Here is a 19130-nt window from a genome sequence, read left to right on the forward strand (position 1 = left end):
GGTTGGCTGATGGAAACTGTTTGGAGGCTCGACGATTGTACGGAGAGAGATTTCCTGACCGAAGGCTTCCTGGTAGTAGTGTTTTCTGAGGTGCATCGCCGCTTAGTAGAAACAGGATCCCTGAGTTATGCCGCACGGGCACGGCCAGTTGGTAGGAATGTTGAATTCGAAGAGCAGGTCCTACAAGAAGTTGAGGAAAATCCTTCCACTAGCACACGGGCTGTATCACGTGTAACTGGTACGAACCACGTCGCTGTATGGCGTGTGATGAAAGAACAACTACTGTACCCGTACCACATTCAAAAAGTACAGCAGCTGCATCCAACGGATTATGGTCTTAGAGTAGAGTTCTGCCATTTCATTGCAAGACGTCGTCGTGGGAACCCTGATTTTCATTCATCTACATATTTTATTTACGGATGAAGCCACGTTTCATCAAGATGGCTATGTTAATGTTAAGAACCGGCACGAATGGAGAGACGAGAACCCACATGCTGTCCTTCCTATAAGAAGTCAACGGAGATTCTCCATTAACTTGTGGGCAGGAATTGTAGGACAGCATCTTTTAGGGCCGTACATGCTGCCTCCACGAATGAATGGAGAGCAATATTTAAGGTTCTTGCAAGAAACCTTATTTGATTATTTGGAAGAGCTACCGCTGCAACTGCGTCAACGACTATGGTACCAACATGATGGCGCACCCCCCCACTTCAATCGTGCCGTCATCGATCACTTGAACGCTACTTTCCCCAATCGTTGGATCGGAAGAGGTGGTCCAGTAGCGTGGCCACCGAGATCGCCCGACCTTACGCCACTAGATTTTTTTTTGTGGGGGCACCTGAAAAATTTAGTGTATAGCGAAAATGGAATAATCGATTCGGTGGAAGAACTGGTTGCTCGCGTGATGGCAGCTTCAGAAGTTATTAAAACCAATCCTATGATGGTGTTGAAGTCGTCAAATTCTGTTCCAAGGAGATGCAGATTGTGCGTGGCTGCTGGCGGTGGCATTTTTGAAAATGTTGCATAAGCATATCGCTTCATTTTTGGAAAAAGTGAAGTCCGTTACTGATCACTAAAAACAAAAAAAGTTCTTTTCAGAACTGCCAAATGTTTTCTAGAAAAAATGAACCGTGACCTTTAAGATTATCTTCAACTGAATAAAACTTTTCCCCTACCTTATTTAGATAATAAACAATCGATCAGCGCTTTAAATACCTTGGTAGGTGTTTTAATCGATACATCGAATTTTTTAATCATTTAATGACCGAATTAATTCCAAATAACAAAATATCGACTCAAACCGTTAATCTTTTGTTTTTGCGACATTGTCAACCAACACATGCGAAATTATGGCTTACTAGTAGGCTTGGGACACTTCGCGACCCGAAGGACCAACATTCAAATGAGTATAACTTTTGTTTGAAAAGTTATTTTAAAAAACTGTTCGACAGTTTTGTTCCTTAACTCGTTTAGTATGTACACAACAATTTCGTGGAATTATCTCTATTTTCGTTGTCCCGCCAAGAATTGCAGTGGAACTTTTTTTTTCGAATTTTCAAAAACTAATTTCAGATTCGTGATTTTCATGTTAAAAAAAACCCCAGATACCAAATTTCGTCGAAATCAGAATTTTTTTTTGCACCCTAGTTTAGGGGTGCGCCCTTTAGGGGTAGGAATTTTGAAAAAAAAATTGCAAAATCGGAAAGAGCATACCCAAAAACCTATTCAAAGACATGCCACCCGACTTTGTAACTCTTATGGTTGCTGAGAAAAAAATTAAAGAAGAAATGCAGATTTCAACACTCTTTGGGGGGTGGCTCCCAAACGAAACACGTTGGACCCTCGGTTTATTTGGAAAAAGTGCTTGTTTTGATGCCCTCTACAACCCGATTTTTTTTTTTCGAACGGTCGTGTAACACCCTGTATATAAAAATGAACCCCTGTTTCTNTCTTTCACCTAATCACCAACATTTTTCTCACTACTTTTCCATGGAAACATCACCCCCGATTGATGTTTTTGGATAACTTTGGCATATGCTTCCTGGTGAGCCGCACAGACACAGGAAATTTTGTTTTCCGATCAAATAAATATTTTGACAGTATTGGCTGCTGTATTATAGTTATCGGTGTACAAACTATGGCCATAGTCAAGGTAAGATTTTAGTAGAGTGCCTACGATTGATCCTGAGGAACGCATACCCTTTAGTTCTTCTACATACGCATTGGTGTCCTTGCCGATATACACAATGAAATCTAAGACAATCCCTGTTTCACAGTCGCATAAAACGTACAGTTTCACGCCAAATCGGTGTCGTTTTGTTTTGATGTACTGTTTAAATGATAATCTACCCTTAAACAAAACCATACTTTCATCTACAGCTAACCATTCAAATGGATAGAATTGCGACCGAACTCTTTCTTTCATAAGATTTAGTACATTCTCTACTTTATACAAGCGAGTTGTAGATTGATCCTCATGGTTTGCAAAGTGTAAACTGGACAGAATACCTAGGTATCGATCTCGTGACATTGTTTTTCTAAAAATTGGAGAACTAAAGAGGGGATTCAAGGACCAGTATTCCTTTATAGCAAGTTTCTTATTTCGAGCCATAAGCATAGTTAGCGCTAAAAAACATACATGTCATTCAAGTCAATATCCTTCCAGTTCTGTGTATGGTTTTGAGATGCATATCTATTTGTCTCCTGCACTATGTGCGAAACAATATCTTCAGGCAGAAGATTGAGAAAAAAATCAACTTCTTCACTGTTTTCGGTTAGAAACTCATTTTTTAAGCCACTGGAAGTGTTGTCAAATGGATGTTTCTTGGGAATGAACTCATCATCGCCCCAAAGAATGTGTATGTCGCTGTAGTCACACTCACCGTCTTCATTCGTATCCATTTGGTCATCGTCATTTGTAGTATTTTTATTTGGTTCGTTGTCATTATCTTCAAATTCATCTAGATTCTCAACATCACTCAATGAGTCGTCAGTATCGGGGAGATAGTCGCTACCACTATCTTCATAAGGATCCACAGCACTCTCGTCACCACTGCTAAGATCATCTTCTGATCTTGAATTGGAATTTTTTTTGTGATTTCCGCGACGTTTCTGTAAATCGTGAAGAGGACCGTTTCTTATTTTCTAATCCAGAAGGTCCTGCTCTTTCATTAGGAGGTTGGGAATCTTCTTTCTTGGATGAAGATCCATAAAATTCCGCTGGATTGATCATAGCAAAGTCTGTAGGTTTTTTTAGGTTATGAATTATCGTAGGTTATTTGTAGATAATATCTAGCAGTATTTATATGGATTGCACGCAACACACAAAATTAAAATTTTTAGATATACAAACTTACCTGTCCTAACGAAAAACAAGCACTTAAACCAAGAACAGTGATCACTACGGAATGCACAACATTTGTAAACAGCAAGACGTGTATATGCGTCAATAGGTTGCCAAGAACTTTTTACAAGTGTCGCAAATATACGGCATCAGGTGGGACAAAACGCATCTATACGACGTCTTATTGCGGCAGCCGGCCAGTGAAAATGGTGTATATGTAAATGCGCCGCATATAGTCGTCAATAGTCCATAAAACATGTTTTATCCCATTACCTACGTATATTTGCGTCATTAGGCTGTGGGCCGTTTTTAAGAAAGACGGGTATATGCGTCGTTAGGCGTGAAAGGGTTAACGTCGCGCGAGCATGAAGTTTGCAAAACGATTTCCTCGGTGAAGTCCCATTTTTTGAATGTTTTTCTTAGCTCGCTTTGCTTTGGGAAGGTATTAATAGTTTATCTGTTAAAAACAAATAACGGTACGTGGGCACTTGGTGATTAAGTACGGACTACGTTTGCTCACGTGATTGACAGTTTTACCCACACGGTGCGACGTGCAATAAATTATTTTTTTTTAATTTTGTATTTTTACGATCAGCTGACCATGACGATCAAAACAATAATCATTTACATACGATTGCAGTTGTCACACAAATTTGCATATTTTTGTACCGTTACTTCAAAGAAGATATGATGATAATTGATCTTTGCAACAAAGAGAAGGTGGAGAAAGAAGACGAAAATGCTCCAAATAGGTGGAGGGTTTCAGTTCATTTTTCCCAAAAACATTACGCAATGTATGATCAATTTTATTGCGTTTCTTGTTAGCTACTTATATCGTAGGAATTTTTATTTTTTTCTAAACCCATTGTAATACTTTCGATGCATGGTGTAAGTCTCGCGAGCGCCTTCTAATTACAAATGGTAATTAGATGTTCAAAAAACACTTCTGCTTGTTTAAAAATGCCACAACAATTAATAATTGTTTGTAAAGAAAGCAAATCTAACTCAGTTTGTACGTTCCAAACCTTCGTACTGTAACGTAAATTTAATTACGTCGTTTATTTATTTACAAAATTAATTATCAATAAATTTACAACAGTCTTAGTATAATAATAGTAGGTAAATTATAATATTTATCGCTCACAATTTATAACATAACATCGATGTTGGAACTGAACTCGAAACACAATTCGATTTCCTTATATAGCAAACAACATTCTTTCCAGAATGTTCTCGGCGTCTATCGGGATTTCTGGAATATTCGCTACACTGCCCCCCTCTTAAAACTGTTGCGTCTGGCAACACGGACGACGGTTGCAGTGAAGATACAGTTCAGGCAACTCTTGTTCTATAGCACGACCCATATTTCTTCTTCACTACCACCACAGGTGAAGTCCAAGGACTACTGGATAGTTCATTTATTCCTTGTCGCCGATGATTTCTCAGCTTTGTCGCGTTTAAGCTATGGTAGTCTTCCTGGGATGTTGCTGAATAGGTTGGGCATCTCCCGTATATATTTTCTGAGTAGCATATCGCTTCGGCCCAAAAGTCCTTTCTCTGAAGTTAAATCCTTCTGCTGGTGTTCTGGAATCGTACGCAACACATCCAACGCATTTCCACGTATCGCAACTATCAGGAAAGTTGCCTTCTCTTCCTTATTTTATTATTTATTGTGCCTTTATTTTTGATCTCTGTCTCGAGTAGGTGGACCACGGTGATTTTCCATCGAATGTGGGTGGTTTACTTCGAACCTTTGTTATACCAATACTTTCACACGGTTCGAGAGCTTCTTTGTGGGACCATTGTGGAACAGCAAGTAGATCTTGTGCTATCACAGACGATACATCACTTTTTTCGCGTTTTTCACTCATTAGCATAAATTGTTTTATTAGTTTATCGATTTCAGCTTTCATTTCACTTTTTACCGTATAAATGTTATCTTGGACACTCTATATCTCATCTTGAACCATACCTACTTCTTATTTCTTGTTGACCAGTTACGATTTTAGCTTGACCGATAACTGGAGCAGTTGTTTATTTCTAACTAATTATCAATAAATTTATAGCAGTCTTAAAATGGATTAATTTATAACAGTAATCATTATTTATCACTTATGGTTTATAATGTAACACAAGCAAATCGAAGTTGGAACTGTCGCAATCTGATTTGCTAAAGTCGAGCGTTTCCGAGTGGTCGCGAACATTCTAGAACAAAATACGTGATATTTCCCGGACAAATGACGTCACATCTGTCTTCGTTCTTTATCACCGATGACTAATCTCACATGGGGCCACGATGTCTATAGGAATTTCTGGAATGTTCGCTACACTACAAATCAACCTTAAAATGAGGCCGAGAAAGATATACAAGAGCTCGATGAAGAAAATGGAGACAAAAATACGAAGGTGGAACTTTCCTGATTATCTTCTATGGAGGACCATCGAATTTTTCCCTCCTAACGAATTGTGGTATATGGTACGTTTTGGTAAGGAATATAGAATGAGGAGGTCTGGGGATAAGGAAGGGGCGATTGAGTGTTCCCTGCCCTACAACTGTCATGAAGAATATGTAGATGAATAAGAAGATGGACTGTTAACAACGTAACCCCAAAATGGGTATAACTTTTTTATTTCTGTTGCATTAGGACTTCAATCAATCAGTAGATGAGCAAAACCGAAAAACCTTCCAGCTTATTACTGAGTTTGTTATAAATAGGCTTAACATTCAATTAAAAATATTTGTCAAAATACAAACATGAAATTTGTCGTAAACAAGGAAATAAAAATTTGACGTATGCAAAACCATCAAGGGTAAGATCGCTGTAACGCGACAAAACGTTGCTATGGCTTCTTCATGCATTCTGGGAAGTTTTTTTTTCACGAATGTAATACAATGGCGCTTTTTTATTGAGTTGGTCGGGGGAAAAACGTATGGGGTCACTACAATTTTATTCATGAAGGTGATATTGTACATTATGATTTGAATACCTAGTGATTATCCATAAAAAAATTATTTCATTTTTCCTTATGTAACATTTTATTTAAAATGTTTCTGTAACAATACAAAGTAGCAAGTGTGGTAGGCATAAACGTACGAGATGGGTTAAGGTAGTTTGTGCCGGACATCCGGACAGACGTACATGCACGAAATTGAACATCGAAGCAAGGCATTAAGGCGTTTTACTGTCAAAACTGATGCCTCATTAATTATGTTGAACTGTTTTGTACAGAACCGATGTGGTCATTTGGGACCAAATGCCACAGATTTAGCATAGTAAACTGACCACGTGGTGTAACGAAATTTGGTGTAGTTAGGGGAAAATTCCCGATCATTTTGCGCGTTCAGTGACTTGAGAGGAGGATATACCGTTACAGAGACGTGCCGATTAATTCAAATTAGTAAGTTGGACGACCAATTTTAATGTTAATTGTTTATAAAGTTTATTTATACCTTTCAAGGTAATGTGGACATGTTTTGGGTATTTCAAGACCATTTCACTTGAAATGCTAGCGCTTATTTTCGTATATGTCATTATCTCTTACAAGCAAGTCTCCTGGCCGTGGAATTGTCAGGAAGTACGAAGATACTGAAATTTATAAATCATTGTCATTTAAAACTTAAAAAAAACTATCAATTTCACACGGCTGTTAAGAATAGCATTTGAAGTTTTGGAAATTTTTAGGTGACTGTAGAATCCTTGGTTACCATGGGGAGTGTCTACAAAAAAAGCTCTCAGATAATTTGGGAAATGTTTCCCAAATTGCTTGTCTCCAAATGGTAGCATGGTAACTAATTTTCACAAGTGCAAATGTCCGAATAACCTTAGGGACCTCCGTAACAAAGGTAATTGGCGTGACCGAATCAATTCATCCCAATAATTCTGTGATGGGATTAAGGGGTCGAAATTGCCAACGTTGAAAAAAAGATATTTCTGTTCAAATCCCAGAATCGCACAAGAAGTTATTTTGAAAGTTTCGCTACACATTTTCAAAACGTTTTGCACCTGCACCTGGGGTGGTTTAGGGCGTCTTGGCAGTCGTCAGAGCCTGTTCAAATGACTCCACAATAGAGTTGGTAAGGAGATCTACTTTATCCTGTAAGTGGACAGGAGCCGAGAGGCGCTCCCGCAAGGGTGCCCTCTAAGTTTTCCTCCAAAGAGACGTTTGTAAAGGGGAATATCCGTTACCTGGGGGTTGCTGTAACCCTTTCGGACGGCTCCCTTGCAGTTAACTTCAAATGAAATTATTTTATGATCTGACATAATCGCTCCTGGATTGCCTTGACAGTTCATTATGTGGTCAGAGTGGATTCGCCGGCCTGATTTCGACAATCTCTAGATTAGTACTTGTTATAGATATTCAGGTAATGATTTATCCCTAGGGTTGACGTTAGTGCTCCCCCATGTAGTATGGTGGGCATTTGAGTCACACCTTATAATTTATTTATTTTTATTTATTTATTTATTTATTAACCCTCTCTTGTTCTGGGCAGAGCTGGGCAGAATACCTTTAAAAAGTATTTGAATACTAAATAGTAAATACTTTTACGTTCAGCACAAGCGAATACTAGATACAGATACATTGAAAAGTATTCAAATACTTTAAAAAATAAGTATTCAAATACTTTAGAATGTATTCGAATACTTTCAAAAGTATTCGAATACTTTCAAAGGTATTCGAATACTATAAAAAGTATTCGAATACAGTAAAAAGTATTCAAATACTTGTCACTCAAATATATTAAAAATTTAAAAATAAAATTTCTTATAGAATGTGGCCTGTAAAATCCATAATTCCAAACAGTTCCAAGATTGGGCTACTAGTTCAAAAGTTACAGCCCTTTGAATTTTCTTTCGAAATTGGTTTCTAGTCTATAACTTTGATTGAGAAGTCTGATCGAAAAAGTACGAATTGTTTTGGATTCTACGCACCAAAATTAATAAGAAAAAGTGTTTTTCCGAGAAATTTTGGTGTAGTCGATTTTTGGTAAAAAAGGAAGGTTATACACTGCCTTTTTTTGAGCCCCGAAAAAAAAATTGTCTCAGATCGCCCCGGAAAAAAATTTTCTTATAGAATGTGGCCTGTAGAATCCATAATTTCAAACAGTTCCAAGATTGGGCTACTAGTTCAAAAGTTACAGCCCTTTGAATTTTTTTTCGTAATTGGTTTCTAGTCCATAACTTTTGATTGAGAAGTCTAATCGAATCGTTTTGGATTATAAGCACCAAAATTAATAAGAAAAATTGTTTTCCCGAGAAATTTTGGAGTAGTCAATTTTTGGTAAAAAAGGAAGGTTAAGTATTCAAATACTATGCGAAGTATTCGAATACTTTACGAAGTATCCAAATACTTTGCAAAGTATTCGAATACTAAATATTTGTGAAAGTATTTGAGTTACAAATACAAATACTGCTTCCATAAAAGTATTTAATTACAAAGTATTTGAAAAGGATTTGAATACTAAAAAGTATTTACAAAATCGAATACTGCCCAGCTCTGGTTCTGGGCCCTCAACAGGCTTGCGCCCAATTACAGAGCGCTCGCACATTGCTTTTTAGGGGTGCCTCTGCAGTAGGTCTTAAGTTGTTCCATACTACTCCGGTATTTACCTTACGAATTAGGAAAACTACAGGAAAACCTAATTTGGAGTAGCCGGCAGAATGCTCCAAACTGGTCTAAGGTAATTCCCATCTCTGCCACAGATGAAAAATTCACCTCAACCCAGGTTCGAACACCCGACCTCCGAATTTATAGTCTAACGCTCTACCACTGAACCGGATAATGAGGTGTTTATTAAGCGGCAGAGCAAAGCAATTCAAGCTTTATAGGGGAGTCGATGGTGTCCGTCTGTCCGTGAACACGATAACTGTCAAACGCTTGGACCGATTTGGTTCAAACTTTGCAGTTAACATATATACCACATGTAACGAGCCAATTGAAAATGGGTCAAATTCAATGACTCCGTGGGGTCACCCCGAGGTGCTCTGCCGCTTTTTTAGACGCTCTTTATGGGTTTACTTGTATAAAATGCTCTTTCATACTTATGTATGTAGACAACAGTTGTCTATTATTTATCCGACGTTGCTAGAATCAGACCCCAACAGCGGCTCAATATTCGCAAAGTCCTCCCAGTTCGAAATTGGCCCGAGTGAGTTGCTGACGCTGGAGCAAGCACTAACCGCAGGTTGTCTTGGCATGCCCACCTCAAGTTCGGCAGGATTACTAATCCTCGCCTTTAGAGAGGAAAACCCTTCCCTGGCAAGAGAGCTTTCGTCGGTTGAGAAAGCAATTTAAATATTCCTGCGGGAACGGTTGCAAAATTCACTACGAAACTTACGTGCATTATCGGCGGTAAGACAAACAATTAAACAAAATGAAAACACACAACGCTCACCTCCTCTTGTAGAGCAAATAAGTAATTCAGAACGGTTTCTTAGTAACTAAGCGCCCAACTTAAAACGCTTCTAGATACCGGGTGTTCCGCAAAGCTGGCCGAGTCCGCAAATATACGGTGTGGTCAGAAATGCGAGAAATTCAGGATTCAAAAGTGATTTAAACAGGGGATAAACAATTCGAAAATTTCAAAAGACGCTATACAAAACTCACTAAGCTTGTCTTGGATATGCAATGGAATTTCAATCACATTCCAGCGAAGGCTTTCTTCCTGAAGGTTTCCAAAAAAAATTTATTCAAGTAATTTTGGAGAGGTTTCCAAAGGATTGCGGTTCAATACTACAATCGATAAATTCCTTGGAGATTTCAATAAAATTTCTATGTCGAAAGGAGTTGAATTTGAAGAGTAAGCAATTGTGCGAAGAATTTAAGAGATCTTCGAAAAAAGCTCGGTCAGTTTAATCATTTAAATGAGAATTGCAAATACCTACGGAGTTAAATTGTTCGAAGGTAAAATTTGCACATATTTCAAAATAATGACGGTAAGTGCAAATGCCATTGTTAAAACTATTACCTATCGATCTTAACAGTGGAGAGACATGTTATATTAATGATGTGTCCTGGGTCTGAATTTTTTCTTGACTCATTGTGATATTCCCAAAGCATGTAAATAGCTTCTAATTGCCAACGGTAATTGGTTAGATGTGTAAAAAAACAACACCAAACAATTGCGTTTTTTTTCGTAAGTCGAAACACTTAAAAACCGAATACGCGCGGCAATCTGCCTTAGTTCGAACACTGAGTTAGCGCGCAAAATGTTCAGTGATATCATCAGCAATGCGAGGGTTTACATTCTTCAGGTAAAATGTCTTGGTAATGGGCGATTGGATTTTTTATTCATTCTTTGCAGATGTATGCGGCGACTGTGGTTTCTCTGGTCTACATGAACGTCGCGATTAGTGTGGCCTACTCGGCTGTGCTCATTCCAGCCCTGAAAAATAGCGCCGATCCCATCGAGATTACGGATCAGGAAGAAATGTGGATAGGTAATTTGATTTTGAGTGTTAAGTGTGGGCGATTTTAATCGAAGACGTGGGTGATGTTTTAGTGAATTGCGTAAGTCTCGTCATCCCTTGTGTATGTGTGCTTCCCGGTTACGCGACGGACCTGTTTGGACGGCTATGGGTCCTGAAGATGACGGTGATAGCGCACGTCGCCGGATGGGTTACGATAGCTTTGGCGAATAGTGGCACAACTCTCATTATTGGAAGGGTGATTGTTGGACTTGGTTTAGGTAGGTACTGCATGTATTCTGATAAAGGGGATGGAAATTTTACAAATTTAGTTAATTGCGCGTTGGGATTTTCGCTGCATAAATTAGCGTGAATTATTTTTGCAAAGAAACCGCAAGGTGCTTTGCCGTGCCCGTTTTTTCCAAGATAATTTAAATAGGGGACGCGATGATCTTTGTATACAAACTACAGAATGTAAAAACAGAACATTTTCAAAACTCTCAGACAGACACACGGACGGACGGTAAAAAATCTCTCGCAAAAACTAGTGTGTGCGTCACTGCTGGCATGTGACTATTCTCAAATCTAATTACGATAAAACTTGTTTCAGCTTTTCAACTGGGACCGTGCTTTGTCTACATATCCGAAATCAGTTCGCCTACCATGAGAGGCGCACTTCTAATATTTCCAACCCTTACCTTCTCATTAGGCACCCTCCTCGTATACCTTGAAGGATACTTTGCCTCCTGGCGAGCTGTAGCATGGTTCTCTTGCGGGTACGGGGTGATATTCATAAGCCTATTGTACACAATTCCATCCAGTCCCTTTTGGTTGGTGGCGAAACAGCGAACCGAGGACGCGAAAAAAGCGTTGGAGTGGTTGAACAAGTATCAACCAATCGAAAATGTCTCTTTAACTTTCAAGCTTTACTTTATACTAATTGCGTTTTTGTAGGTTCAACAAATCGTCCAAACTGAACTCGGCAAAATTCAAGAAGAACAAGAGGAGAACAGAATTCGTTGCAAAACCAGCAGCAAGGTCCAGGAGTTTTTCCTCCCAACAACTTACAAGCCTTTCATAATTTTAACGCTGTTGCTTATTATTCAACAGTTTGCTGGCTCGTACGTCGTTGTAATGAATGCCATTATATTCTTCCAGGTTGGTTATTACGAAATTTGGACAGTTCTGATTGTGTCTTGCAGGAAATCGGAACAAAAACAGATCCCTACCTGGCCTCAACCTACATGGCAGCTACCCGCTTTTTAACCACTTTCATATACGTCATCCTTACAAAGAAATTTGGCAAACGTCCAGTTCTCATGGTCAGTTTTCTGGGCATGGCAATCTCTATGGCCGTATCGGGATTGTACACCTACTGGATTAGGACTGGTAATCACCGTAGGTACTTCGGAACGGACCAGAATTATCTCTTTTGTTTTAGGGACAACCGAATATACCTGGGTTCCGCTTGTCATGCTGTTCCTGTACTACGTCTTCACCGCAGGCGTTCTGGGTATACCATTTTCGCTTGCAGGGGAACTTTTCCCTGTTCCCGTCCGGGGAATCGCCTGCAACGTCGCCTTTGGTCTTTTATACTTCTTTTCCTTCATCGCCGTTTCGAGCTACCCCTTATTGCTGGACGGCTTAGGAGGAATGGACGGCCTGCAGTACTTCTTCGCGATGGTGGCACTTGTCGGCGTTGCGTTTACGTTCTTGTTCGTTCCCGAAACCGCAAACAAAAGACTGGCCGAAATCGAGAAGTACTTTTGGTCACACACTTTCGCTATTTTTGAATCGAGAGAAGACAAATTGAACGAAGACAAAATTAGCAAAAAGAATCCGAAGAAAATATTTATCGAGTTTCCCTAACATTAAGATGTACTGTTTTTTTATACGTTTTTTTTTAATAAACGGTAATTCTTACTGTCTGGTTCTTGAATTGTAAAATCAAAATAATTTTCTTGATTTTGCATCAACCCCAAAATGTGTTGTTAGGTACTGAAATGAGCCTTTGTTGAATAAAATAATTCTGGTATCCAATGAAGGGGATGTTATTGGCAGTCGATAAACAAAAAAGTAAAAAAAGAGTCGGAAGAATTTGCAAAACATGAAAATAAAGAATTTGAAAAATCTAAAAGAACTGAAAAAATTGAAAAACGTATGGGATCCGTAGTATATTCAATGGTAGTATCTAAAACCGAAGAGTATAATATATTTTTTTGCTGAAACTGAACAATGAGAAGAGAGAACGGAAGAAACTGAAGAAACGAATTATTATAGATGCAAATATTTTTCTTTCTGCCCATAACTAATAAAATAACTTGTGTGCAGTCAATTGTTCTTGAATAGCGTTAATGTAAAATTAAATTACGTATTGTGTTTCACAAATTAATGCATTTTTTATGGACATTATGGAAGTTTGGCTTATCACTTATTGTCAATTTAGTAACAATAAAAATAATTATCAGGATCTGTTCGAAACAGCCTTGACCGTACCGTCTACAAACTACCTCAAGGTTCTCGTTAGTTCAAAGGGCTGTAACTTTTGATCTAGTAGTCCAATCTTGGAACTGTTTGAAATTATGGATTCTACGGGCCAAACTCCATAAGAAAATGTTTTTTCCCGGTCGATTTCAGACAATTTTTTTTCCGGCCTCAAAAAATGGCCTTCCTTTTTTTCCAAAAATCGACTGCTCCAAAATTTCTCGGGAAAACACTTTTTCTCATTAATTTTGGTGCGTAGAATCCAAAACGATTCGTACTTTTTCGATCAGACGTCTCAATCAAAAGTTATGGACCAAATACAAATTTCGAAAATATATATATACATAAAGTTCAAAGGGCTGTAACTTTTGATCTAGTAGTCCAATCTTAGAACTGTTTGAAATTATGGGTTCTACGGGCCAAACTCTATAAGAAAATGTTTTTTCCCGGTCGATTTCAGACAATTTCTTTTCCGGCCTCAAAAAAAGGCAGTGTTATACCTTCCTTTTTTTCCAAAAATCGACTGCTCCAAAATTTCTCGGGAAAACACTTTTTCTCACTAATTTTGGTGCGTAGAATCCAAAACGATTCGTACTTTTTCGATCAGACGTCTCAATCAAAAGTTATGGACCAAAAAGTTCAAAGGGCTGTAACTTTTGATCTAGTAGTCCAATCTTGGAACTGTTTGAAATTATCGATTCTACGGGCCAAACTCTATAAGAAAATGTTTTTTCCCGGTCGATCTGAGACAATTTTTTTTCCATCCCCAAAAAAAGGCAGTGTTATATACCTTCCTTTTTTTCCAAAAATCGACTGCTCCAAAATTTCTCGGGAAAACACTTTTTTTCATTAATTTTGGTGCGTAGAATCCAAAACGATTCGTACTTTTTCGATCAGACGTCTCAATCAAAAGTTATGGATAGAAAGATAAAAAATGTGATAGATTAAAAATTATATTTTACTATTTTGTGAATCTATTAAATTTGTGAATAATTTTTTTTTTAAATATATTTCTGTTTCTATCTTGTTCTACAGTTTTGGTTTGATTGTTTTCAAATTGGTGTCGTCGGAAAGACCTTGTATAGGGGCAAAATTAAGCACCTTTTGTTTGATGCCAAATTTTAGAAAGGACAGAAAATAGAGCCCATTTTTCAAAACAAAGCTCGAGCATGCGCAAAATCGACTTTCCTCTGATAATGGAATAAATTGGCACGTGAGAAAAAATAACATAGTAAAACCCATTTTTTCAGCTATAGATGTGGTCAAAACAATTCGAAAAGGCTTCGAGAATTTTCAACGTCTTGGTAGTTTAAGGTTTTGTCATAGGTATTTCATTGGCATTATAGGGTATGTTTGATGTTTTTTAAAATGCCCGCCAGCTTATCCTATAGGGAATGGAAGTTTGGTAAAAGCAGCCCTGTCGATATTAACAACAAAAATACCCAAACTTTCAGATATCGTTAAAGGTGTGCAACTTTGTTTTGAAGATAAGCTCGTAAACTTGTAATGGGTATAAATAGCTTTATCTATAGAAAAATTTTTGTAAACTAATTTATTATTAAATTTTATCCGCAATGATTTCGTTTTGAACAGTTTTGTAATAGTTGCAAGTTTAGATCCTTGAGGAACTCCCAGATTTACTGTCCTTTTTTGTTTGTTGCAAACCATGCACCTCTGCTAACTCTGAGTAATTTTGCAGAAGAAATCGTCATCAGCTCGCAGTTTGGTTACCCACGTCATGATCAAAACAAATCTGGTTGTTAACAAAACTATTGCCTTGTAATGCGTAACCTCTGAACGCGATAATGTTATCGCCGTGTGAAATAATATCTTTCTGCACTTTGAAAGCGGAGTTGCGTGATGGAAGACGAAATGAGGAACGCTCCATCACATAACTTCAAGGCTTACCTTCCACAGGTAGGTGCGTTGTTTAATTTCGTCTACCGATCTTCATTTTAGATCTACGCCACTCTGGTGATCTGTTTCGTGTACATGTCAGTTGGAGTTGGGGTGGTTTACTCGGCGGTTCTTGTTCCGCAGCTGAAAGATGGTGTACACGCGCTCCACGTTACGGACACCGAGCAGTTGTGGATAGGTAAACCACTCTTCCAGTAAGCGCGATCAGCGATTAGTTTTAGTGAATTGCATAAGTCTGGTCATTCCGCTACTGTCGGTCCTTACCGGTTTGGTCACGGATAAATGTGGGCGGCTTTGCGTGCTGAAACTCACGGTGGTGCCTCACGTTGTCGGCTGGGTCACTATTGCTTTAGCAAAAACCAGCGCAATCGTTATGGTTGGACGAGTAATAACTGGACTGAGCATAGCCTTTCAAATGGGACCTTGCTTTGTTTACATCTCCGAGATTAGCACTCCCAAAATTCGAGGAGCACTACTAGCAATGCCGGTTGTATTCTTCGGGATAGGTTTGTGCAGTATACCGGAATTAGAGTTGATTAATCCTTAGTGTTTAGGATCACTTCTGACAAACCTCAACGGATACCTTGCGTCTTGGAGAATGGTAGCCTGGTTCTCATGCTCTTACGGTGTGGTAGCGAACAGCCTGTTGTACACTCTTCCAAACAGTCCCTCGTGGTTAGTATCGCGAAACCACATCGATGAAGCCAAAAAGTCCTTGACATGGCTTAACAAGTATCTGACCAACGATCCAATCCAACTGGAACAGTTGGTAGAGCATGAAGTGTCGAAGATGGGAAACGAACAGGAGCACAATAAAGCGACCAATACACTCCAAATGGTTTGTCTTCCAATTGTATACAAACCTCTTATAATTTTAACCATGGTTCTACTCTTCCAACAATTCTCTGGTGTAAACGTTCTTCTGATGAATACTGTCATCTTCTTTGACGTAAGTAAATGTGAATCGTAGACCTGTATCTAAATCACCTCGCAGAAGATCGGCACCAAACTGGATCCTTACTTAGCCTCAAACTACTTGGCAATAGTACGTCTGGGCATGACGGTACTCTCGGTATGGCTTATGAAAAAGTACGGCCGACGCCCACTACTGATGATCAGTTTCTTCGGAATGGCTGTGTCGATGGGAATTTCTGGGCTGTATACCAAGTGGATTGCCGACGGTGAGTTGGTGAAGAAACAAACGGCTCACTTACTTGAACATTACAGGCGTCACCGAATACCTGCAGGTGCCGTTATATATGCTGGTCATATATACCATAAGCACCACGTGTGTAATGAGCATACCTTTCTCGCTCTGTGGAGAAATCTTCCCTCTTCGCGTGCGTGGAATTGCCTCGAACACTGCGTTGGGACTTCTCTTCGTATTTTCTTTCGCCTCCGTGTCCAGCTACCAAGGTATGCTAACCGCGCTCGGCGGCTTGCACAATCTTCAGTATTTTTACTCGGTCATGGCATCGGCCGGCGTTGCGTTCACGTTTCTATTCGTACCGGAAACGTTAAACAAGAGACTGTCCGAGATTGAACCTTTCTTCTGGACGCATACGCTAGCGATTACAAAACAACAAAAAACGCCGACCTCTAGCATGAGCGTTTAAATTAAGGGCTACTACGGTAGCTAATGAGCGTTGTTTGTATGCGAAATAAATGCTCGAATCATTTCTAATGTGCGAATATCACGCCCCTAAATTTGTAGAAGGTCTTGCTTAATTTAGGGTTTTTAAATTTCCGTACTGCAATGTTAGATCGAGCACACAAATTTGTAATTCGTTGTTATGTTATTAGCTATTTGGTTTCTAAGATAATTAAACTTAAAAAAAACAAGCTCGTAATGCTCTGAAAAATGTATGCCTAGTCTTTGGTTGCATATACAGCGTGTAATCCCACATTATTGACTCCCCTGTAATGTGTCCACTCCTCGTCTGCACACATACCCCGTCTTCTATATCGACCCAATAACTACCTACCGCCACCCCATCATATTCCACTACCCTACGCAAATTCCCCACACCACCACCACATCAAACAGGTCACCCAATCTCCCCCACATACGCAACTCACAAAACGAACACGAAAAGTCCTCATCCGACTCGATAAACTCACCCATAACATACCGGATACCGCTACTGCATCTTTAACATCAACACGTAGTCGGAAAAAGTATTAATATCAAAACAGGTTTCCGCAGTAAACAATGGAGCTAGAATCTTTAAACGAATACCAAGCAAGGGTAGTAATTACAATTCGATTGTATCGAAAACCAGTATGTAATCAAACGTTATATCAAGGAGTCATCGAAATAAAAAAATTATTGTTTGAACTACAGGTCGCAATGGGCTTGTTGAGCTCAAGAAGGACGCTTTCTGCCAATCTGTAACACACAACAACACAAACAAACAAATAAAAGGGGTAATGAATAGCGCGGCACATAAAATATTGCGTAAGCCATTCTAATGTCTGACACTGAGGCAAATTGGATAACTACAGATCCCTAAAACGCCTCACTGGAGCACAGACAGACACATCAAAAAGGGAAAGAGCAACCACTATAATCCCATAGTTCCTCGTGAGGAGGTGTAAGATTTATACATAAAAGATACATACATTGTGTGTGCCTAAAAATCCAAAATGTATATTTATAGAATATCCATACTGGACATAAAATACATATGTCTATAATGAATATACATAGTATATACATAAGATGGACAGGATATTCCCCGTACATTATGGATTTAAAATGTATATACATAAGATATCGAATGCTATGTGGGACCGAGATGCTTTTCCGTTTTTTTAGATCTGCTTTAGGGGTTTTATAATAATCTTACCCAACAACCCACGAGCTTGTTAGTATTTCATGTGGTTAGGCAACTCATTTAACAACTTCCTAATCCATAGAACCTTTCCTTGAAATGCCCAATGGATTTTATTCAAAACTTAATCTAAGCATTGCTTTAAACTTAAAAACTGGAAGCTTTGGGGATAAAACGCGCGTTAAAGCCGGTTTCTTAATTTTAGAGTCGCTTTTCTGGAGGAAAACTTTCAGATCCCCATGTATCAATTAGAAATTTAAGTGACTGATAGCAAAGGCCGAAGTTTTTTTGTGAATCGCAGCAATAAATCAACGAAGTGTTTGGCTTTAACCCAGAAAATAGTCTAATTCGCCGCATTTTAATTAGACCACATCAAACGGATCCCACATTTCCGGCGGAATAATTTAAATTTAGCGCTTCTCCGCGCGCAATTCTGGCGGGGGAAAAAGTTCGCGTATCATCGCGTCCGTTCGAAAGTAAATACGAGATTAAACGAATTCGACTACTACTGCCGTCCATAAAGGACATTATTTTATCATCGCTATGAAAAATCCCGTGTTATAATAAGTAAAAGAGTGTGCTGTACGGTGAATTTATAAACAAAAGAACAATATGTTAATATTAAGAGTGATTAGTGTTTTTATCTTTAGTTTAAGCTTTGCGAGCACGTCGACGACAGAAAAATACGAGTACGGAGGTAAGGTTTACCTTGATTTACCTTTACGCCGATTTTACTTGTAATTAACCTCTTTAAATGACGGAGTGGGTGAGCTCGACCGTCACCCCGTGCTTTTTTCCACGTTTTTTGTGCGTAACGCAAACGCTCAATACATAATTTTCGATATTTTCCCTTAAATATGTGGACAGGTGTACAACCTACAAGATGGCGTCATTGTAACCCAATGCATTTTTATCTTTTGTTTATTGCAAGTCTGTCGTCGAGAAGTGCATTGGATGACTGTCGCACCTCGTCCCTTGTTGCAATTAGAATTTTTCGGGCATCCCTCCGCCCACGCCGGCGGAGGTGGCAATTAATGACCTATATATTTGGGTCAGTTTGGATTTTTGTAAATGAGTCATATCCCCATCCCCCCTCTCGTGGGTGCCGAAAAAATAAAATCGAAACCCTTCATGTGTTTAAATATA

General features: G+C 38.8%; 2 protein-coding genes across 2 annotated transcripts; both read left to right on the forward strand.

The window, feature by feature from the left end:
* Positions 1–10440: 10440 nt before the first annotated feature.
* Positions 10441–12672, forward strand: LOC116162106 (facilitated trehalose transporter Tret1-like). Its single transcript, XM_031475635.1, has 7 exons — positions 10441–10596; positions 10647–10782; positions 10845–11030; positions 11360–11655; positions 11704–11907; positions 11952–12138; positions 12191–12672. The coding sequence occupies exons 1-7, from the start codon at positions 10552–10554 to the stop codon at positions 12616–12618; spliced, it is 1482 nt and encodes a 493-aa protein (XP_031331495.1). The 5' UTR covers positions 10441–10551; the 3' UTR covers positions 12619–12672.
* A 2337-nt stretch (positions 12673–15009) lies between these two features.
* On the forward strand, positions 15010–16829 carry LOC116162115 (facilitated trehalose transporter Tret1-like). The gene is made up of 6 exons (XM_031475649.1): positions 15010–15150; positions 15193–15328; positions 15372–15656; positions 15705–16099; positions 16145–16331; positions 16378–16829. The coding sequence occupies exons 1-6, from the start codon at positions 15094–15096 to the stop codon at positions 16764–16766; spliced, it is 1449 nt and encodes a 482-aa protein (XP_031331509.1). The 5' UTR covers positions 15010–15093; the 3' UTR covers positions 16767–16829.
* Positions 16830–19130: the final 2301 nt, after the last annotated feature.

Source organism: Photinus pyralis, unplaced genomic scaffold (genome assembly GCF_008802855.1).
Source record: "Photinus pyralis isolate 1611_PpyrPB1 unplaced genomic scaffold, Ppyr1.3 Ppyr1.4_LG10, whole genome shotgun sequence".
Classification (NCBI taxonomy): Eukaryota; Metazoa; Arthropoda; class Insecta; order Coleoptera; family Lampyridae; genus Photinus; species Photinus pyralis.